Here is a 17450-nt window from a genome sequence, read left to right on the forward strand (position 1 = left end):
AAGGAAAGGAAGAGGAAACAGATTATGCCAACTTGATAAGATCACCTTAGCTGATCACCTTAAGTCTGGCTTCTTTAACTATCCACGGTCAGCTGTAACACCAGGGTAAACCATAAGCAGTGACATATTTCCCCCTAGTGGTTGTTGCAGGGGAATTGCAGCATTACATGGCAGTTATTCAAATAAATGGTGAATGATTCATGTGATACTTGTATACAAAAGAACCGCCAATGGAAGGCACATATGCCATGGCCCAGTAGGAGCCAGGGCAGTGAAAGGAGGGTGCAATTGTCTGATGGTAGTTGGCATGCCTTTGAGGCAACCCCTTTGACAAACACACAGGCAATATTATGTACTAGTAGATGGAGACCATCTTGCATATCTAGATGCATGAAGTGGGTATGCAGTTATTCCATCAGTACAGAAACCTTATGGTGATGAAGAAAAAGATTCAGTAGACTTCTAATTTTAAGCTAAAATTTTGGTCAATAAAGACATTTTCAGTCATGTCCCTTAGAAGTGGATTTTTCTTTTTGGCTTACTTTATTCATTGCTATGTCTAAATGGAAATGTGCAAATTTTGGAGAAAATTATGCCAGAAATGAGACGCAGCCACGATCATAAATGCGGACTAACGTTTGTAGGTTCAGAACAAGTTCTTTCAGCGCGTCAATTCTCTCGTCAAGTAAAGAGTGGTGCACACTACTTTATTATAAAATGACCCTCTTGGCTATGAAGGAGTTAATAGTAGATGCTATCTTCTGTTGTTTACATACTTAAGCCGCATACGTTTACTTTGAAACAATAATTAAACTGAGCAAATATCCATTTATACAGCAATCCCCTGTGTATACAAATATTGATGCATATGGTCGTCTTCTTGAAACCATTAGGAGGCCTGTTTTCTAATTAGCCTTCTTCCAAAATAAACTGTTACCATTTATTGAACTGCAATTTGTTATAATATCTAAACTGTACTGTGTGTACCATAAGCTTTACAAATTGCTGTTTGAATTTGGCAAGAATTTTGGGTGGATGGTCACGTGGAGTTCTGGTGATAGGTTTAACAGGAATGTTCACAATGAAGTTTTCAGCAGGAAAAAGTCTTGTCAGCCCTACTGACAAGTCTGTTTTTAGTAAATAGATAAATGTATCAAGCAGGAAAAAAATGCTGGTTCATCCAGTCTTAGAACTCTTTAATACTTTAATGTAAAGGATAGAGATAAATTTTTTTTAAATTAGTTTTCAGTCTGAATCTAATGAGTCCCGAATCAAAAGTACTCAGATTGCCCTGAAAAGTCATGTATGACTCCCTGGGGTCTCCTAGGACCATATCCAACCTCTTTCAAACTCTTTACTGTAGTAATGTGAAAGTGACAGTGACCTATATGACTACAGGTAAATGATAGCTGGTGGGAACAAAGAACCCAATAACACACTTTTCTTTTGTGCCATTAAATTACATATATAATATAAAAATATATATTTAAAGGGGTTATCCAATAACTAATCTAAAAAAATGAAAATCAGAGATCATACAGTACATAGCAAATTATTTCTAACAAAGCTAGAACCAGCCCTGCACCTCACATGGATCCAGAGATCTGCCCATTTATTGCTCTGATAGATTTATATCAAGCTGAAAGCTCAAGGGGAGTGTCTTTTCTGCTGTAGCTAAGGGGCGTGTCCATGCTCTACCTATCACAGCTCAGGAGGCAGTTGAAGGATGAAACTGAGCATGTGCAACCATCTCAGTGAGCCTGACAAAAAAATTAAGAAAAAGAACAAACAGCAGGTGGCGGTATACAGATACATTTTATTGAATAACTCAGTGACTATGCTAAATTCTTTATTATATGCAATAATGAAAGTATTCAGCTCCATCTTCTGGTTTGTAAACTGTAGAATATTTTTCGTGGGGCTACCCCCTTAAGAAAAAACGGTGAAAATTCTGGAAAAACATTTATTCTTCTAATCATTTTTTTTTCAATCTAGTAGAAAAGATTTAAAGACAAAACATAAAAATTTTGTAAAAAATTTTAAGAAAGCAAAATGGAAAAGTGTGTATGTTTGTATATTTTACACACACAAAGTCTGCTATACTATTGCTAAAACTAATAAATATAAAAAGGGGAGAAAAATGTGTGCATGTTTGTGTGTATATATTGCTAAAACTAATAACTATAACCCACTTTTTTTTTCACTTTTTTATTTATTTTTAATCATCAATATATGAATTAACCACAGTCAGGTCAGGAAGGGGTTAATTCATAGCCTGCAGGCTCACAGTTAATTTCACAGCCAGCATGGGGCGCTCTCACATCAAAAAGCTAGTATTTTCAATTTACACTGCGATGGATCTTTGTAGCAGGATGCTACAACAATGCCATGCAGGTATTACCAGTGCAAAGAAATGCTTTTTTGTAGCCATATGTAAATGAAGTACTTGATGCACAGAGGGGCTAGCCCAGCCCCTTGGTGCACTGCTTTACCTCCATCTCTCCCTGTTTCCAGTACCCCTCCCAGTGAGATTGTCACCACTCCATTGCCCGGCCCTGAAATCTCACCCAAGTACTGGAGCAGTGAAAATTTGAGAGCAGTCGTCCTCTCTTCTCTGCTTACATCACATCAAGGCTCCTGTAGGAATCAACAGAGAAACTGACTTCCTGTCCACGCTAAAGACGCTGTGTTAGTTGGAGAGTCAGGTTGTCGGTCACATGACACAACTGAGGACCAGAAGGGAGGTTGTAATTCACACATAAAGTCACCGGTAAGAAGACTATCTTCACTACAATTATCATCATGTACCTTTTTAGCTGGCCAGAGAATAACATTTTTGTTGGAGTGTGTCTTTTATTTGCTAGTTTATTACAGCTAGGCATGTATACTTGAGCTAGTCTGTCAATGATTGTCAAAAAAAAATTAATTACCTTATAATAACAGCTTTCATTAATGTCCCCTCTCCCTTTCCACTGCTCCCTTAAAAGACCGTTGCTAGGGCTTGTCTGTCTTCCCTTTAGTGTAAACAGAAGACAGAGGGGCGGTCCTTCACACTGCATGCCTGCATTAGGCTTCAAAATGAGGAGGCGTGTCTCTCAGTAATCTAATCTGATTGGCTGGCAGGGAGCTGCTGGCTACAGCAAGTGTGTATGGGAGGTGAGGGAAAGCAGTTTTGGCCTCAGAGAACTGGCAGAGGAGCCATCTTGAGAAGGTCCTCATATTGTAAATGTTTAAACAACCGTAACTTAGGGAAAAACTCAAGGAAAACAGTGGTATGTGAAGAAACTAAAGCTTGCTTTATGCATAATGCTGCTGCAGCAGTAACATATGCTAAAACTGATATTTTTTATAAAAACGTGACAGTTACCCTTTAAGTCTGTTCCATATAAAATATTTGCAATAACAGCAACAGTTAAAATGACTCTGCATGTGTTGTGAAATATCCTTTAATCAAGTAGAAAAAAATCTAAGATTACTTCATCACAACTAAGTACTTGACTTATAAAATGGTTTTGGGAAGTAACGATTTGCTTCTGCTAACACTTTCACTGATATTTGTTATAAGCAGGCAAGCATTTTTATAAGTTAGACAGCTCAGTGTATAAATTATTGCAGATGATCATTTTAGGGTCAACTCCTTAGGATCAAGAAATTACTGTGTGCAAATGTAATCAAATGCAATTAGAAAGGGTGTTGCTATGCAAAGCCATCCACTAGCGTGTGCAATGATGTTTGTGACAATTTCACCTTCATCTCAAAAACAATTACTATTTCTCAAACAGGAGCTGCAGTAAAAAAATATATTCCAAACAGCTCCCTCCACACACTTACAATTTCTGCATGGCCTAGATGCATATCTTCTTAATAGGGAGAGGGGAACACCTCTGGTCCTCTGGTGGTGGCTAATCTCCCTTAGGGCTCATGCACATGACAGTGTTTTATGTCCACATCCAATCTGCATTTTTGCGGGTTGGATACAGACCTGTTCACTTCAATAGGGTCACAAAAGATGCGGACAGCACACTGTGTACTATCCGCATCCATATGTCTGTTCTGCGGTACCCACAATTTTTTTTAAATGTCCTGTACTTGTCCGTTTAACGGACAAGGATAGGAATATTCTATAGATGGCAGGACATTCTGTTCTGCAAAATGTGGAACGCACACTGGCGGTATCTGTGTTTTGTGGATCTGCAATTTGTGGACCACAAAAACAGCTATGGCTGTGTGCATGAGCCCTTGGGTTACATTCACATGACAGTGAAAAAAATGCCAGTACACAATACACTGAAATACACATTTTTTATGACCATTTTGCATCAGTGTGTGCATACATTTTCTCGCCTTCCATTATTTTTTAACAGCCGTTAAAAAAAGGCATTGAAATTCATCAATTTTAATGGATTTTTTTAAACATTCCAACCCCTACAGTAGCCATAGTGCCCCCCAGTATAAATAATGCCCCCATAGTGACCCCAGTACAAATAATGCCCACCTTAGTGCCCCCAGTATATTTATTTTCTCCCCATTGTGCCCTGTGAATAGACCCATAGACTGTAATTGTTCTAAAAATGGCTGTGCGACTGCAGATAAAGTATTTGCACACTTGTTTTTTGAACATGTTAAAATCCAGCATGCCCTCCTTTGCCATGACATGGAAAAGTCAGATCACCCCATGCATACTAGATGCTTGCTCAGTCCTACCGAAATCATTGAGTTCAGCCACTGCTTGTCTGTCCACCTGTAAGCATTGTCTGGATAATACCTTAGAAAGACTAAACTCAGTTTGATGATCTAAAACAATACAAAAAAATATACAAAATAGCCTGGTAATATCTATTTTATGTTATTTTTTCATTGCTTGGTGTTCTTTTAATCAACACAAGACACCCATCAATAGTGTTTATGACAAATATTAGGCAAGTTGTATTTTTGAGGATTAAGTTTATTAATGAACAACTACAGTGCTGTCAGTCAATCCAAATTGTTAATAAACCTCAAACCTGAATGTTTAAGAAAGTAAAAGTGAGGTCTTGGTTTTTCTTAGGAGAATGTTTATGTGCAGAGTTATTGGGCAACTTGTGCAGAATCATTTTGTATCTAAACGAAAAAGGAAAATTTTCCCATCTCACTTGTTTATTTCCATCTGTTAAAGTGAGAATAATTTTTTTTTAAAACTCATCATTTACAAATAAACATTCCTGAAATTTTTTTAAAAATCTGTGACCAACACATCCCCCCTTCTTCTCATTAACAGTCATAAGCCTGCCATCCATGGAGTCTGTCCGTTTTTAATCTGTTGGCGATCAACTTTTTGTGCAGCAGCAACCACAGCTTCCCAGACACTGTTCAGAGAGGTGTACTAATTTTCTTCACCGTAAATCTCCTGTTTGCGAAGGGCCCACAAGTTCTCAATAAGGTTTAGGTTAGATGAGGAAGGGGGTTTCATTAGTCATTAGTGTTTCATCTTTAAGGCCTTTACTGGCTATCTATGCAGTGAAGTAATTAGATGCATGCCATGGAGCATTGTCTTGAATAAAAATCATGGTTTTTGTGAAAGATGAAGACTTTTTCTTGTACCACTGCTTGAAGAAAGTGTCTTCTAAAAACTGGCAGTAGGTTTAGGAGTTGATTTTGAGTCCATCTTCAACACGAAAAGGTACAACTAGTTCATCTTTAATAATACCAGCCCATTGCAGTACCCCACCTCCACCTTGCTGTCACCTGAGTCGAAGTGGAGCTCTGTGCCCATTTCTAATCCAGCCACGGGCCCATCCATCTGGTCCATAAAGAGTCATTCTCATTTCAGAGAGGTTGCAGTTCTGGAATATGACAGCCCTGGAAGATAGTGGGTTCCTGGTCACTTCAAGTTTGATTCTTCTTGAATCTTTGGCTGTTAATTTGAGTCTTTTTGCACTCAACACATTTCTTGCGACCCTCTTGACTATTTTAAACTAAAGGTTTGATGGTTCTGTCATTGCACCTCAATATCTTAGCAAATTTAAAGAGTTCTTCATCCCTCTGAATTTTTGTACCTTTTAGTCAGTTAAATCTCCTTTTTTGGCCCATTTTGCCAGAGAAAAACAAGCTGTCTGATAATTATGCACACCTTGATATAGGGCCTTGACCTCCGTAGGCCACACTCTTCCTGATTACACTAATACACATCACTTGATATGTGTCAATCCAATAAACATTTAAGTTTATACAGCTTGGAGTTGAAAAATATGCATAAAAATGATGAAAGGTCAAAATACTCACTTGCCTAATAATTGTGCACACAGTGTATTATCCTCCTATTCTAAATACAAATCTTAAATGTTGCATGCTAAATATTACCTTACATAATACATTTACTGACAGATGATCTACACGTAAATGTATTCACAAGCCAGAGCTAAACTTCTTCTCCACATTCTCTGGTGTAACCAGACTCCTCCATTCATTGGCATGAGGATTGTAAAGACCGACTAGATCTTTGGCCTGGTGAAACTCTTAAAATGGGGGTTAAAAATTTTCTCCACTTTTGCAAAATGTTTTCATCTGGCTAAAATATTGACACTCTCTCCAAATGATTACAAACAAAGATTTAAACTGCCCATACCCATGAGATAAGTGTTGATGGATCCCATTAGTAAGAGAACCTCCTAACTGCTACAAGTCAAGTGTGCATATTTATTAGAAGAATATGGTGGCCAACAGAACATTCTTGAGTTTCCAAAGTTGTTTAGGAATAAAATAAAAGTATAAGACTAGGGTTACACTGGAACCTTTAAGAAAATACAATATACAGTATGTCTCTACCTAGTTTCCTTTTCAAGACCTCTGACTGTAGTTAGCATAGGTAAGCAATGGATGTTTTCATGTTGTCCGGTACCATATAGTATGATTTTTACATTAGTTTAGATATGTAAATACACAAATGTACAGTAAATCTACTTTGGAAATAGCTGAGCGGTTTGGTTTCTGGGAAATGCTACTGGACTACTACATCTGCAAGAAATATAATTATACTAGCACCTCCAAGCAATATTTAATAAAATACACTACCATGGCTAACATGCAAAGGCAAAAAACGGTATATGTAGCAGCACTCTCCTCCATGAGGAAAGGTACATGCAAAAACTGGAAACCTGAATTACTCTAAATTGCATTATTGCTGTACTTACTACTTATGCTTTTGGACTGTTACATGTGCGACCATCAAATTTGTGAAAACATTATAATAATAAAAACTATTCACAATGTTATACCTGTAACTATACAAACTTAACTTGTATGTCTGCTCTGTTAACGTATAGTAATTTTGGCCTCTTTTTAACTTGTAGGAGGCATCATCAAGTCATGAATGTAACCAGAGAATGATTTTACTATATGGAGTAGGAAGAGAAAGAGAAAAGGCCAGACATCAACTTCGGAAACTTACTAAAGATCTCTTAAAGATTCTGAATACAAATGGCACAAGTGAATTTGCTGGTAAGACCTTGTATTGCATATATTAACATTACTCTATCAGAAGGGGATATATCAATGAGGAGCAGTGTGTAGCATTTGTACACTCATCATTTTTCTGATTTCCATTTCACAACAGGGTGTTATTACAGAAAGGTTCTACATAAAACTCTTGTACAAGACCCTAACTTCTGAAAAGGCCTTTATCTTGCATTTTAATATATTTTAAAGGACTTTTTACTGGATGGCAATTTCCCCCTCAATTTACCGTAATGTGATATTGTACACATGTTTAATTTGTTAGAAAAATTATTCCTTTATTTCTATCCAAAAACTTACCGTATTTTTTGCACCTAGGTTTTAGAGGGGAATTTTTTTTAAATCAGACCTCAGATCGGTCCCCAATCTTCATCACAACTCAGATCAAACAAAAAATAAAAGAACTCATCTCTCCTGCTCCAGACAGCACTGCCACTCGGGAGGTCTAGTGCGCTGTTCCTGCAGCGCTGCACTGTGACCTGATGTCGCACAGCGTCAGGTCTTAGTGAGCACTTACGGGAACTATGTCCTGATGCTGTACGCAGTCAGGACACAGCAGAGCACGGCGACGGCAAAAGACCAGGGAGCAGTGAGTAAAGCCAGCCCCAGGGGAACTGTATTCACCGCTTCCCATTCCCACTGTACTAATGAGCTCTTCCATAATGGAAGCGCTCAAATTTGCTCTATAATAAAAATATGATGCATAAAAGTATAATAACATAATCAAAACATAAAATATCCCTTCTACGGTAGCTCACCCAAATCCCACCTGGTCGGTGAGGTAAAGCAGATAAAGAAAAAGAAAAGGAAAATTAAGCCATATTCCTTATAAAATATATCTTCTCAAGCTCCCTATACACTCAATATTCCAAGACCATTAATCTAGTAATATACTTCCAGGGTTGGACTGGCCATAGACCCATGGGCTAATGATGCACAGGGGGCCGTCCAAGCACTCCTCATAGACACAAGCCAGGTATGTAATGTAGGAGCATCAGGCACTTATACACCTGGCCAGTGGCCGCAAGTGTCCCCCTGAATTGCTGTCCCCACCTACTTCTGTTGGCCCTATTTAGATGTGTTGGCCCTGCCTACTTATGTTGCCCCTTCTTCTGTCAGTTTGGCCCAACATAGAACATGGGGCCATTTTTAGTTTTTTTTCCAGGGCCACTTTAAGTTCCTAGTCCACCCCTGTATCCTTCTCTCATAATTTAACTGTAGGTATGGAATTGGATAACCATAACATGGCTGTTAGTTTATGTGCAATAAACAACATCTTTGATATTGCTGAGACCATTGGAGTAGCTGCTTCCAAAAGTTTTAGAGACACCAAGAATACGAAGCCTGCTATCAAGACTCACTTTAACATTATAAACTTGCATTATAAACTTCCTACCTGCATTTCTTATATGATACTAGTTATTTTCAAGTTTATTAAGTATGATATACCATAATAAAATCATCCCAACTCTGAATGTTCCTTAAGCTGGCTATACGCATTTGATAAATGTTTGCTGAACTGTGGCAATTTTGGTGGGACTGGTCTACAATCTAATGTGTATGAGGGCTCCTGACCCCTGGTTGGATTTCAGCTGCCCAATCCTTTTGTTGTCAGGAAGATAACCATGGGAGCACCTTTCTTCCCTCTTTCATTTAGGCAGCATTTGGGTCGACTTTTCAGAAGTCAGTATGTTTTTTAAAACGGGTTGCATTACGCATCTTTGAGGACCCATAGACTTCAATGGGGCCACATCCTGATTTTCACTGACAAGTATAGGACATGTTTTATTAGTTTTTCGGGGCCATGGAACGGAAGAAAAGCACACGGTGTGATGTCCGCATCTTTTGGGGCCCCATAGGAGTGAATGGGTCCACATCTAATCCGCAAAATTGCAGATCAGATGCAGAAAGCAAAATACAGCCGTCTGAATGAGCCCTTAGAGAGATATACAGTGGATATAAAAAGTCCTGTTAAAATATCAGGTTTCCGTGATGTAAAAAAATGAGACAAAGATAAATCATTTCAGAACTTTTTCCACCTTTAAAGTGACCTATAAACTGTACAACTCAATTGAAAAACAAACTGAAATCTTTTAGGTATAGGGAAGAAAAAATACAAAAATAAAATAATATGGTTGTATAAGTGTGCACACCCTTAATCTAATACTTTGTTGAAGCACCTTTTGATTTTATTACAGCACTCAGTCTTTTTGGGTATGAGTCTATCAGCATGGCACATTTTCACTTGGCAAGATTTGCCCACTCTTCTTTGCAAAAACACTCGAAATCTGTCAGATTGCGAGGGCATCTCCTGTGCAAAGCCCTCTTCAGATCACCCCAAAGATTTTCAATCGAATTCAGGTCTGGTGTCACGCCTTGCCCTGTGAATGTGCGGAGGTCTGACTGGCTGCACATGTCTGACTTCTCTGTTTGTTTTGATTTGGGTTTGAGCTGGATCCACCTTCCCTCAGGTGTACTAGGTTTCATTGTTAGTGAGGTTATTTATCCCTCCTTCCCCTAGTGGCCTGTGCGGGTTATAGTTCTTTCCTAAGAGCTCTTGATGTTTGGTGGTTTGTCTGCTCTAGCTCTGCTCAAGATAAGTCCTCTCCGTTATTTCCCTTTGTGTGTTTTATCTAGGCCTCTAGGGAGACGCTTGCTTCCTCCTGTTTTGAAGAAGCAGGTTGCCTCTTCCCTTTTCCCTGCTGCTTAGGGTTTGCCCAGGGTGTTTAGGTTTAGGCACGAGGGCATGTGCATATCCACCATAAGGGTATGCACATGGGCACAGCAGTCTAGGGAAAGCTTTTAGGGATCGCTAGGAGATGACCCTTTTCTCCCTAGCTTTTGGGCCTAGTCGTTTGTTCTGTTTGTTTTCCTGTGTTTGGTTATTTCCCCGCTTACCTACCTATCGTGACATCTGGGCTCTGGCTGGGCCATTACAAAACTTTAATCTTCTTCTGGTGAAGCCATTCCTTTGTTGATTTGGATGTATGCTTTGGGTCGTTGTCATGCTGAAATATGAGGTTCCTCTTCATGTTCAGCTTTCTAGCAGAAGCCTGAAGGTTTTGTGCCAATATTGACTGGTATTTGGAACTGTTCATAATTCCCTCTAGCTTAACTAAGGCCCCAGTTCCAACTGAAGAAAAACAGTCCCAAAGCATGATGCTGCCTCGACCATGCTTCACTGTGGGCATGGTGTTCTTTTGATGACGTGCAGTGTTGTTTTTGCACCAAACATATCTTTTGGAATTATGGCCAAAAAGTTCAACCTTGGTTTCACCAGACCATAACACTTTTTCCCACATGCTTTTGGGAGACTTCACATGTGTTTTTGCGAAATGTAGTTTGGCTTGGATGTTTTTCTTCGTAAGAAAAGGCTTTCGTCTTGCCACTCTACCCCATAGCCCAGACATATGAAGAATACGGGAGATTGTTGTCACATGTACCACACAGCCAGTACTTTCCAAATATTCCTGCAGCTCCTTTAATGTTGCTGTAGGCCTCTTGGTAGACTCCCAGACCCGTTTTCTTCTCGTCTTTCATCAATTTTGGAAGGACGTCCAGTTCTTGGTAATGTCACTGTTGTGCCATATTTTCTCCACTTGATGATGACTGTCTTCACTGTGTTCCATGGTATATCTAATGCCTTGGAAATTCTTTTCTACCCTTCTCCTGACTGATACCTTTTAACATCGAGATCCCTCTGATGCTTTGGAAGCTCTTTTGCTGTGGGATGCGACTAAGAAAATTTCAGGAAAGACCAACTAGAGCAGCAGAACTTTATTTGGGGTTAATCAGAGGCACTTTAAATGATGGCAGGTGTATGCTGACTCCTATTTAATATGATTTTGAATATGATTGCTTAATTCTGAACACAGCTACATCCCCAGTTATAAGAGGCTGTGCACACTTATACAACCACATTATTATTATTTTTTTCATACCTCCACCATAAAGATTTCAGTTTGTTTTTCAATTGAGTGGTACAGTTTATAGGTCATATTAAAGGTGGAAAAAGTTCTGAAATGATTTATCTTTGTCTCATTTTTTTACAGCACAGAAACCTGACATTTTTACAGGGGTGTGTAGACATTTTATATCCACTGTACATACAGTATGACAGCCTGAAAAGCTAGGCTGTACACTACTACTGCTACTGTCTGACTCCTCCTGTAAACCTTCTGCTCTCCATTGTCTGCTCTCCACAAACCTTCATATTGATAACCTATATCTGTCTGGTTGCTATTACTTTACAGATACATTAACCTTCACCATCCACTCTTTAGTAACCGAGATACAGCCGCATTTCAGTTAATGTGAATTGATATTTAAGTCATGCATATTTTTCTGTCCTTTAAGTCAGTGATTTCTTGTCATACTTGTCCATACCAGCCATAAAGCCATTAGAAGGCATATTGCACATAAAATATGAAGCACAGTATTGACTTCATTGGCATAAGATTGCAGAAGCCATTGGATAAATCACAATAACACATTAATAATGTTGACAGCAGTACCGTGATTTCCACATTTAAAGCAATAAAAGTTGCATGACACGAAGCAGGAGGTGATAGTAAATATTGTTTTAATGAGGCTGTGATCTTGACTACCGCCTGTGTGTTCTAGAAGGTGAAATGCTATTCACACAACACATATTATGGATTTATGATGTTAGGCCTAGTTCACACGAACTTTTTTTTGCGAGTGTACGGCCGTTTTTTTGTGTTCCGTATACGGAACCATTCATTTCAATGGTTCCACAAAAAAAACGAAAATGTACTCCGTATGCATTCCGTTTCCGTATTTCCATTTTTCCGTTCCGTTGAAAGATAGAACATGTCCTATTATTGCCCGCAAATCACGTTCCGTGGCTCCATTCAAGTCAATGGGTCCGCAAAAAAAAACGGAACACATACGGAAATGCATCCATATGTCTTCCGTATCCGTTCTGTTTTTTCTGAGCCATCTATTGAAAATGTTATGCCCAGCCCAATTTTTTCTATGTAATTACTGTATACTGGACATGGCATACGGAAAAACGGAACGGAAAAACGGAAAGGAAACGGAAACACAACAGAACTCAAAAACGGAACAACGGATCCGTGAAAAACGGACCGCAAAAAACTATAAAAGCCATACGTTCGTGTGAACCAGGCCTTAGTCTGCTTCTGGTGTCTGTCTTGAGATACTCAGTACTCTTGTCCTTTTGGAAGAAGAAGTGTTTTGTAAGTCTCATTTCCGGTGGAGTGTTACATCTCTCTCTCTCTCTCTTTCTTGAAATGGATAACAAGAAATTAGTTTTTTTTGTTAGAAAAATCTAATTCTTTTGGAAAAACCAGCATACGAAATTGGTAATATCTCTAGTTGAATGGAACAGCAGCATTTTGGTTGACAATGGTGACCTGCATTTTTTTTTTTTCATTTTTGCGTTTTCATTTTTCACTCCCTGCCTTTCTGTGGCCATAACTTTCCATACACGTAGCCATATGAGGACTTGTTTTTTGCAGGACAAATTTTAATATTGCATACGATGTAGAAGGGAGCTAGAAAAAAAATCCTGAAGTGGAACTGGAAAAAAACAAAACGCAATTCCGCCATAGTTTTGTGGGTTTTGTTTATCTATGGCATTCCGTATTTAGCATTTTTTGTAGTTTTAGTGTATGGAGCTGTGTGAGGGTTAATTTTTTGTGGTGCGATCTGTACTTTTTATTGATACCATTTGGGGTGTTAAATTTTTTGTGGGATGAAGTGACCAATGGCTGTCGAATCAGCCATTTAGACTTTTTTTTACATTTCACTGTTTGCCTTATGGGAAAAATATTTTTATATTTTAATAGTATGGGCATCTTTTTATTGTTTATATATTTAGATTTTGTAGAAAGGGTGGTGATTTGACTTTTTATATATTTTTTATTTTTTTACACTTTTTTTTTTTCAGTTACCATAGGGAACTTTAACAAGCAATCACCAGAATGCTTCTCTCCTAGACCCCAATGCACTAGCACTGGATTCTATGAGGATTACATTATGTTCCTGTGGAGCCATGCCACAAACTGGGTAGCCTGGAATCATTCAGGAGGACATAGGCTGCCGCAGACACCATCTGCCCCCCCTCCCGATCCGGGTTTTTGCGCTCCCAGATTCTGTGGTCTCATTTGAACATAGCATCTGTATGCGAAAAACATTATCGCCAATCGCATACATAAGCTCTAGGTGTCTGCTGTTTAAAACAGCAAGCACCCAGCAGCTATGGTGCCAGCTCCACTTAGGAGCGGACACCATCTTTAAAGACCCGAACTGTGATGTATTGTTATGTCACATGTCGGGAAGGGGTTAAAGACCAGCAACATCAGTGTGTTGTTTGTATGTTCTCTCTAGCATAGTTTAGCTTTATTTTTGGAGCAATAGGCAAGAAAGGTTAGTTGTTTGATAACACCTTTTTGACTCAAGAACCACTTTTATTGATCCTCTGTCAGATTAGCACTTTGTTCCTCAGATATACTGTACATGCAGCGGCTCGGGTGGAGTGAGGTTAGGATTGAAGTAGTGGTTTTACCTCCCTAGGGCAATAGATACAGTGACTGAAGGGCACACCCTTTCTGCCCACGGGGCATACCCTGGTATTGGGGCTCCTGACTGTTGTTGGTTGGAGTGCCCTTGATGTTGGATGATTTGCTGGGTGCAAGGCAGGGCCGATGAATAGTGGAGGCAAGGAACAGGCCTGTTCGTTGTAATAAATAAAGTCTCTCTTAACTACTGTAAGTTGATGATAGGGGCAGTAGTACAAGTTGTACCAAGGCACAGTATATCAGTGTAATATTTTCACAATAGCTGATTAGCTGAATATAGACACCAAAATACTACTCTGTCTCTGTAAAGTTCTCTGAACTTAGCCATAGCTGGGCAGGAGCTGTAACACACACGTCTTCTCCCTCGTACATCTCAGACAAGACTAACTTCATTCTCCCTGACCCATCCTCTGTCAGCCTAACATAACCCACGTTGTTAACCATATGTTGTCTATATGATGCCATTAAATGCATGCACATAACAAATTACAACATTTAATTCAATAACCATAGCATTAACTGGGTCCATGGTAATTAACACTTTGCAGCAGTCCTTTTAGGGTACTGCATATTGCTGTGATCTTATTAGTAGGTTAGGAAGCATTAGCTTTCAAGCTTTTCAAACAAATTTATTAAAGCAAGTACTGATGTCTGTTAGGCCAGCTGCCTATCTCTGACCACTTCTCCCTTGTGGGCAGGGGCGTAACTACCATAGTGGCAAACCAAGCGACTGCTATGGGGCCCAGGGCAAGAGAGGGCCCAGTTGGGATCATCTCCTCTTCTACTGGGGTTGAAAACCTGGTCAGGACTCTACCCTAAAGGAACAGCTTTTAGCAAATAAGGCAGTGGAAAAAATGACCCACGGATCATTGAAAGGGGTTTAGGAGTAAACCCTTCTGTCCTGTGTGGGGGGTCTGGTTTGATCCTTGCTATGGGGACCTTACTTCTCTATGTACGCCACTGCTTGTTGGCATGAAACCTCTATTACTCACCATGCTGCTGCCTTCATACTTCTGCCTTTTGCTCTAGCCTCTGTCTTCCCAATGGCTGGGGGTCCCTGAGTATTTAAGGCACTCCCCCCAGTCAGAGGGTGTCTGAACTTTAGGTTCCCTAGTGACCAGCTAAGGCTACTTTCACACTCACGTTTTGTGCCGATCTGTCATGGACGGATCCGCTCAGATAATACAACCGTCTGCATCCGTTCAGAACGGATCAGTTTATTTTATCTTTAACATAGCCAAGACGGCTCTGTCTTGAACACCATTGAAAGTCCATGGAGGTCGGATCCGTTTTCTATTGTGCCAGATTGTCAGTGAAACCGTTTGGCTCAGTTTCATCAGACGGACACCAAAACGCTGCAGGCAGTGTTTTGGTGTCCGTCTCCAAAGCGGAATGGAGACTGAACTGATGCAAACTGATGCATTCTGAGCGGATCCTTTTCCATTCAGAATGCATTAAAATGCAAACTGATCCGTTTTGGACCGCTTGTGAGAGCCCTGAACGGATCTCACAAACTGAAAGCCAAAACGCGAGTGTGAAAGTAGACTAATGTGTTGAGAAGTCTTGTGCCTCTGTGATTTATCTGCATTTATCTTGCGTTATCTCCAGCCTGTGTTGCTGGTGTGTTCCTTGCCTGTTCGTGCCCTGTTTGTGTACTCCTGCACTTTCAAGTCAAATTTGAGTTCTGCTTGTGTTTAAGTTAACATAGTCCGTCTGCCTAGTCTGTATTCCTGCCAAACTCCCAGACTCTCCTGCCTGAGTCTGCACTTCTACCCTGCCTGCCAGTCTATCCTGTGTCTGCATTCATCTACACTTCTAGTGTGCGTCCTCCCTCAAAGCCAGCATTCAAGCCTAAGTAAATATGCAGAATACCAGTGGTCATGGTGCATTTTTGGCGCATTTTCTGTGCCTAGAGCCTCTGGTGCTTGCACCAGTCCCTGACCCAAGTGAGTCAGCTACCAACTATACTGGGACTATGTCACATCTTGTTGCTGTTTGTCGTGACACATTTGCATTGCATGAGGTTGCCAGGGGCAACGTGTTGTTTAATCTGCATGTGTGTGCACTTCCCCTTATATCTTAGTTCCTTCCCTGTCTTGTTCTCAAGGGGTTAACTCCCAGGCTGGGTGTGGCCACTAGGTTTATTTAACCTGTGGCTTAAAGGCTGGAGTGAGTTGTCCTCCAGCCTTTGTTGGTGCTGGAGCTTTGCTCATGTCTGTTTTATTTGATCTGCCCAGTGCTTAAGGGCCACCTTGTGGAACATCAAGGTCTCTGCAATGTCTCACCTATGTCTTCCCAGTGCCTCCTTCCCTTCTCTACCCTACTTTTTGTGTGGTGTCGTTTGTAGGGGTAGGTGTTATGTCTGGTTGTTGTTACATGTCTGGTGGTGTTTTTTGTCCAGCATGTTTGTCTATCGGTGATTCCTCCAGAAGGGAGTAACAGGGTTCCCAGGAGGGGGAACTACAAGTCTGTATGCAGCTCTGTCTGGGGCCGCCATGTGTCCTGTTTTCATGGGGGTCCAGGCAGTAACTGGTGTGCTGGATACCTGGGTGTGGTTGTTTGTACTGTGTCCTGTATAGTGTGTGGGCACCAGTACTCATGCTTGGGTTCCAGTCTTTATGGCTGCGGCAAGTAAGTGTGTTGTTCTATGTGCTTACCTGCCGGTCCAGTTGATGTATACAGTCTCTACCTTTTCCTGGCATTTAGGCCGGTTGAGACTCCTGTGCTTCCGTGTAATGGAATAACAGGTTGTCTCAGCCCTTTCCCTATTTTTGAGGGATTATCAGGGTTACTCAGGGTCCTAGGTTCCTGGGTATGAGCTGTCCTACCATTCAGGTCTGCTCATATGGATAGGAGATAGGGCGAAGGTTAGGGAAGCAATAGGAGGTGACCTGCTCCCTTATCCCAGCCTCTGGCCTAGTTTCTTGTTGGTCTGCCCCACATTGTACGGTGGGGGATTTCCCGCACTCCCCTTCGGGACAATATGTAGTAAACAACACGTTGCCTCTGGCAACTGCATGCACAGAAAACGTGTCACGGCAAACAGCAACAAGATCGTGACACCGCTGTGACAGACTATCCCAAGAGTTAGCAGTCTGGTTGCTACCCTTCAATGAAATCCATATCCCTGTATAGGAATTAAGGCGCTGTCCTATTAGTACACACACAACCTGTCATAATCACACAGAAGGACGAGTTACTTCACAACACTGAGCTAAAGAGCTGACTCATCCTCTTTTCTTCCCTGCTTGTCAGGGATTATGATCCTGAATACAGCTGAATCTCTGCGATTGGAGTTCACGAGGAGACATGTACAGAGAGGATGGACAGAACAGACTGTGGTATTGGAGACTGCATACAAGTGCTGCTGCTCATTAGCCACATCCCCACCTC

General features: G+C 40.5%; 1 protein-coding gene across 1 annotated transcript in view; it reads left to right on the forward strand.

The window, feature by feature from the left end:
* MED12L (mediator complex subunit 12L) overlaps window positions 1-17450 on the forward strand; it is a 692480-nt gene that overhangs the window by 451159 nt on the left and 223871 nt on the right. Inside the window, exon 16 of the mRNA XM_040429951.1 lies at window positions 7329-7476. Within this exon, the coding sequence (XP_040285885.1) occupies window positions 7329-7476 (148 nt within the window). The remainder of the gene's footprint in view (window positions 1-7328; window positions 7477-17450) is intronic.

This window comes from Bufo bufo, chromosome 4 (genome assembly GCF_905171765.1).
Source record: "Bufo bufo chromosome 4, aBufBuf1.1, whole genome shotgun sequence".
Lineage (NCBI taxonomy): Eukaryota > Metazoa > Chordata > Amphibia > Anura > Bufonidae > Bufo > Bufo bufo.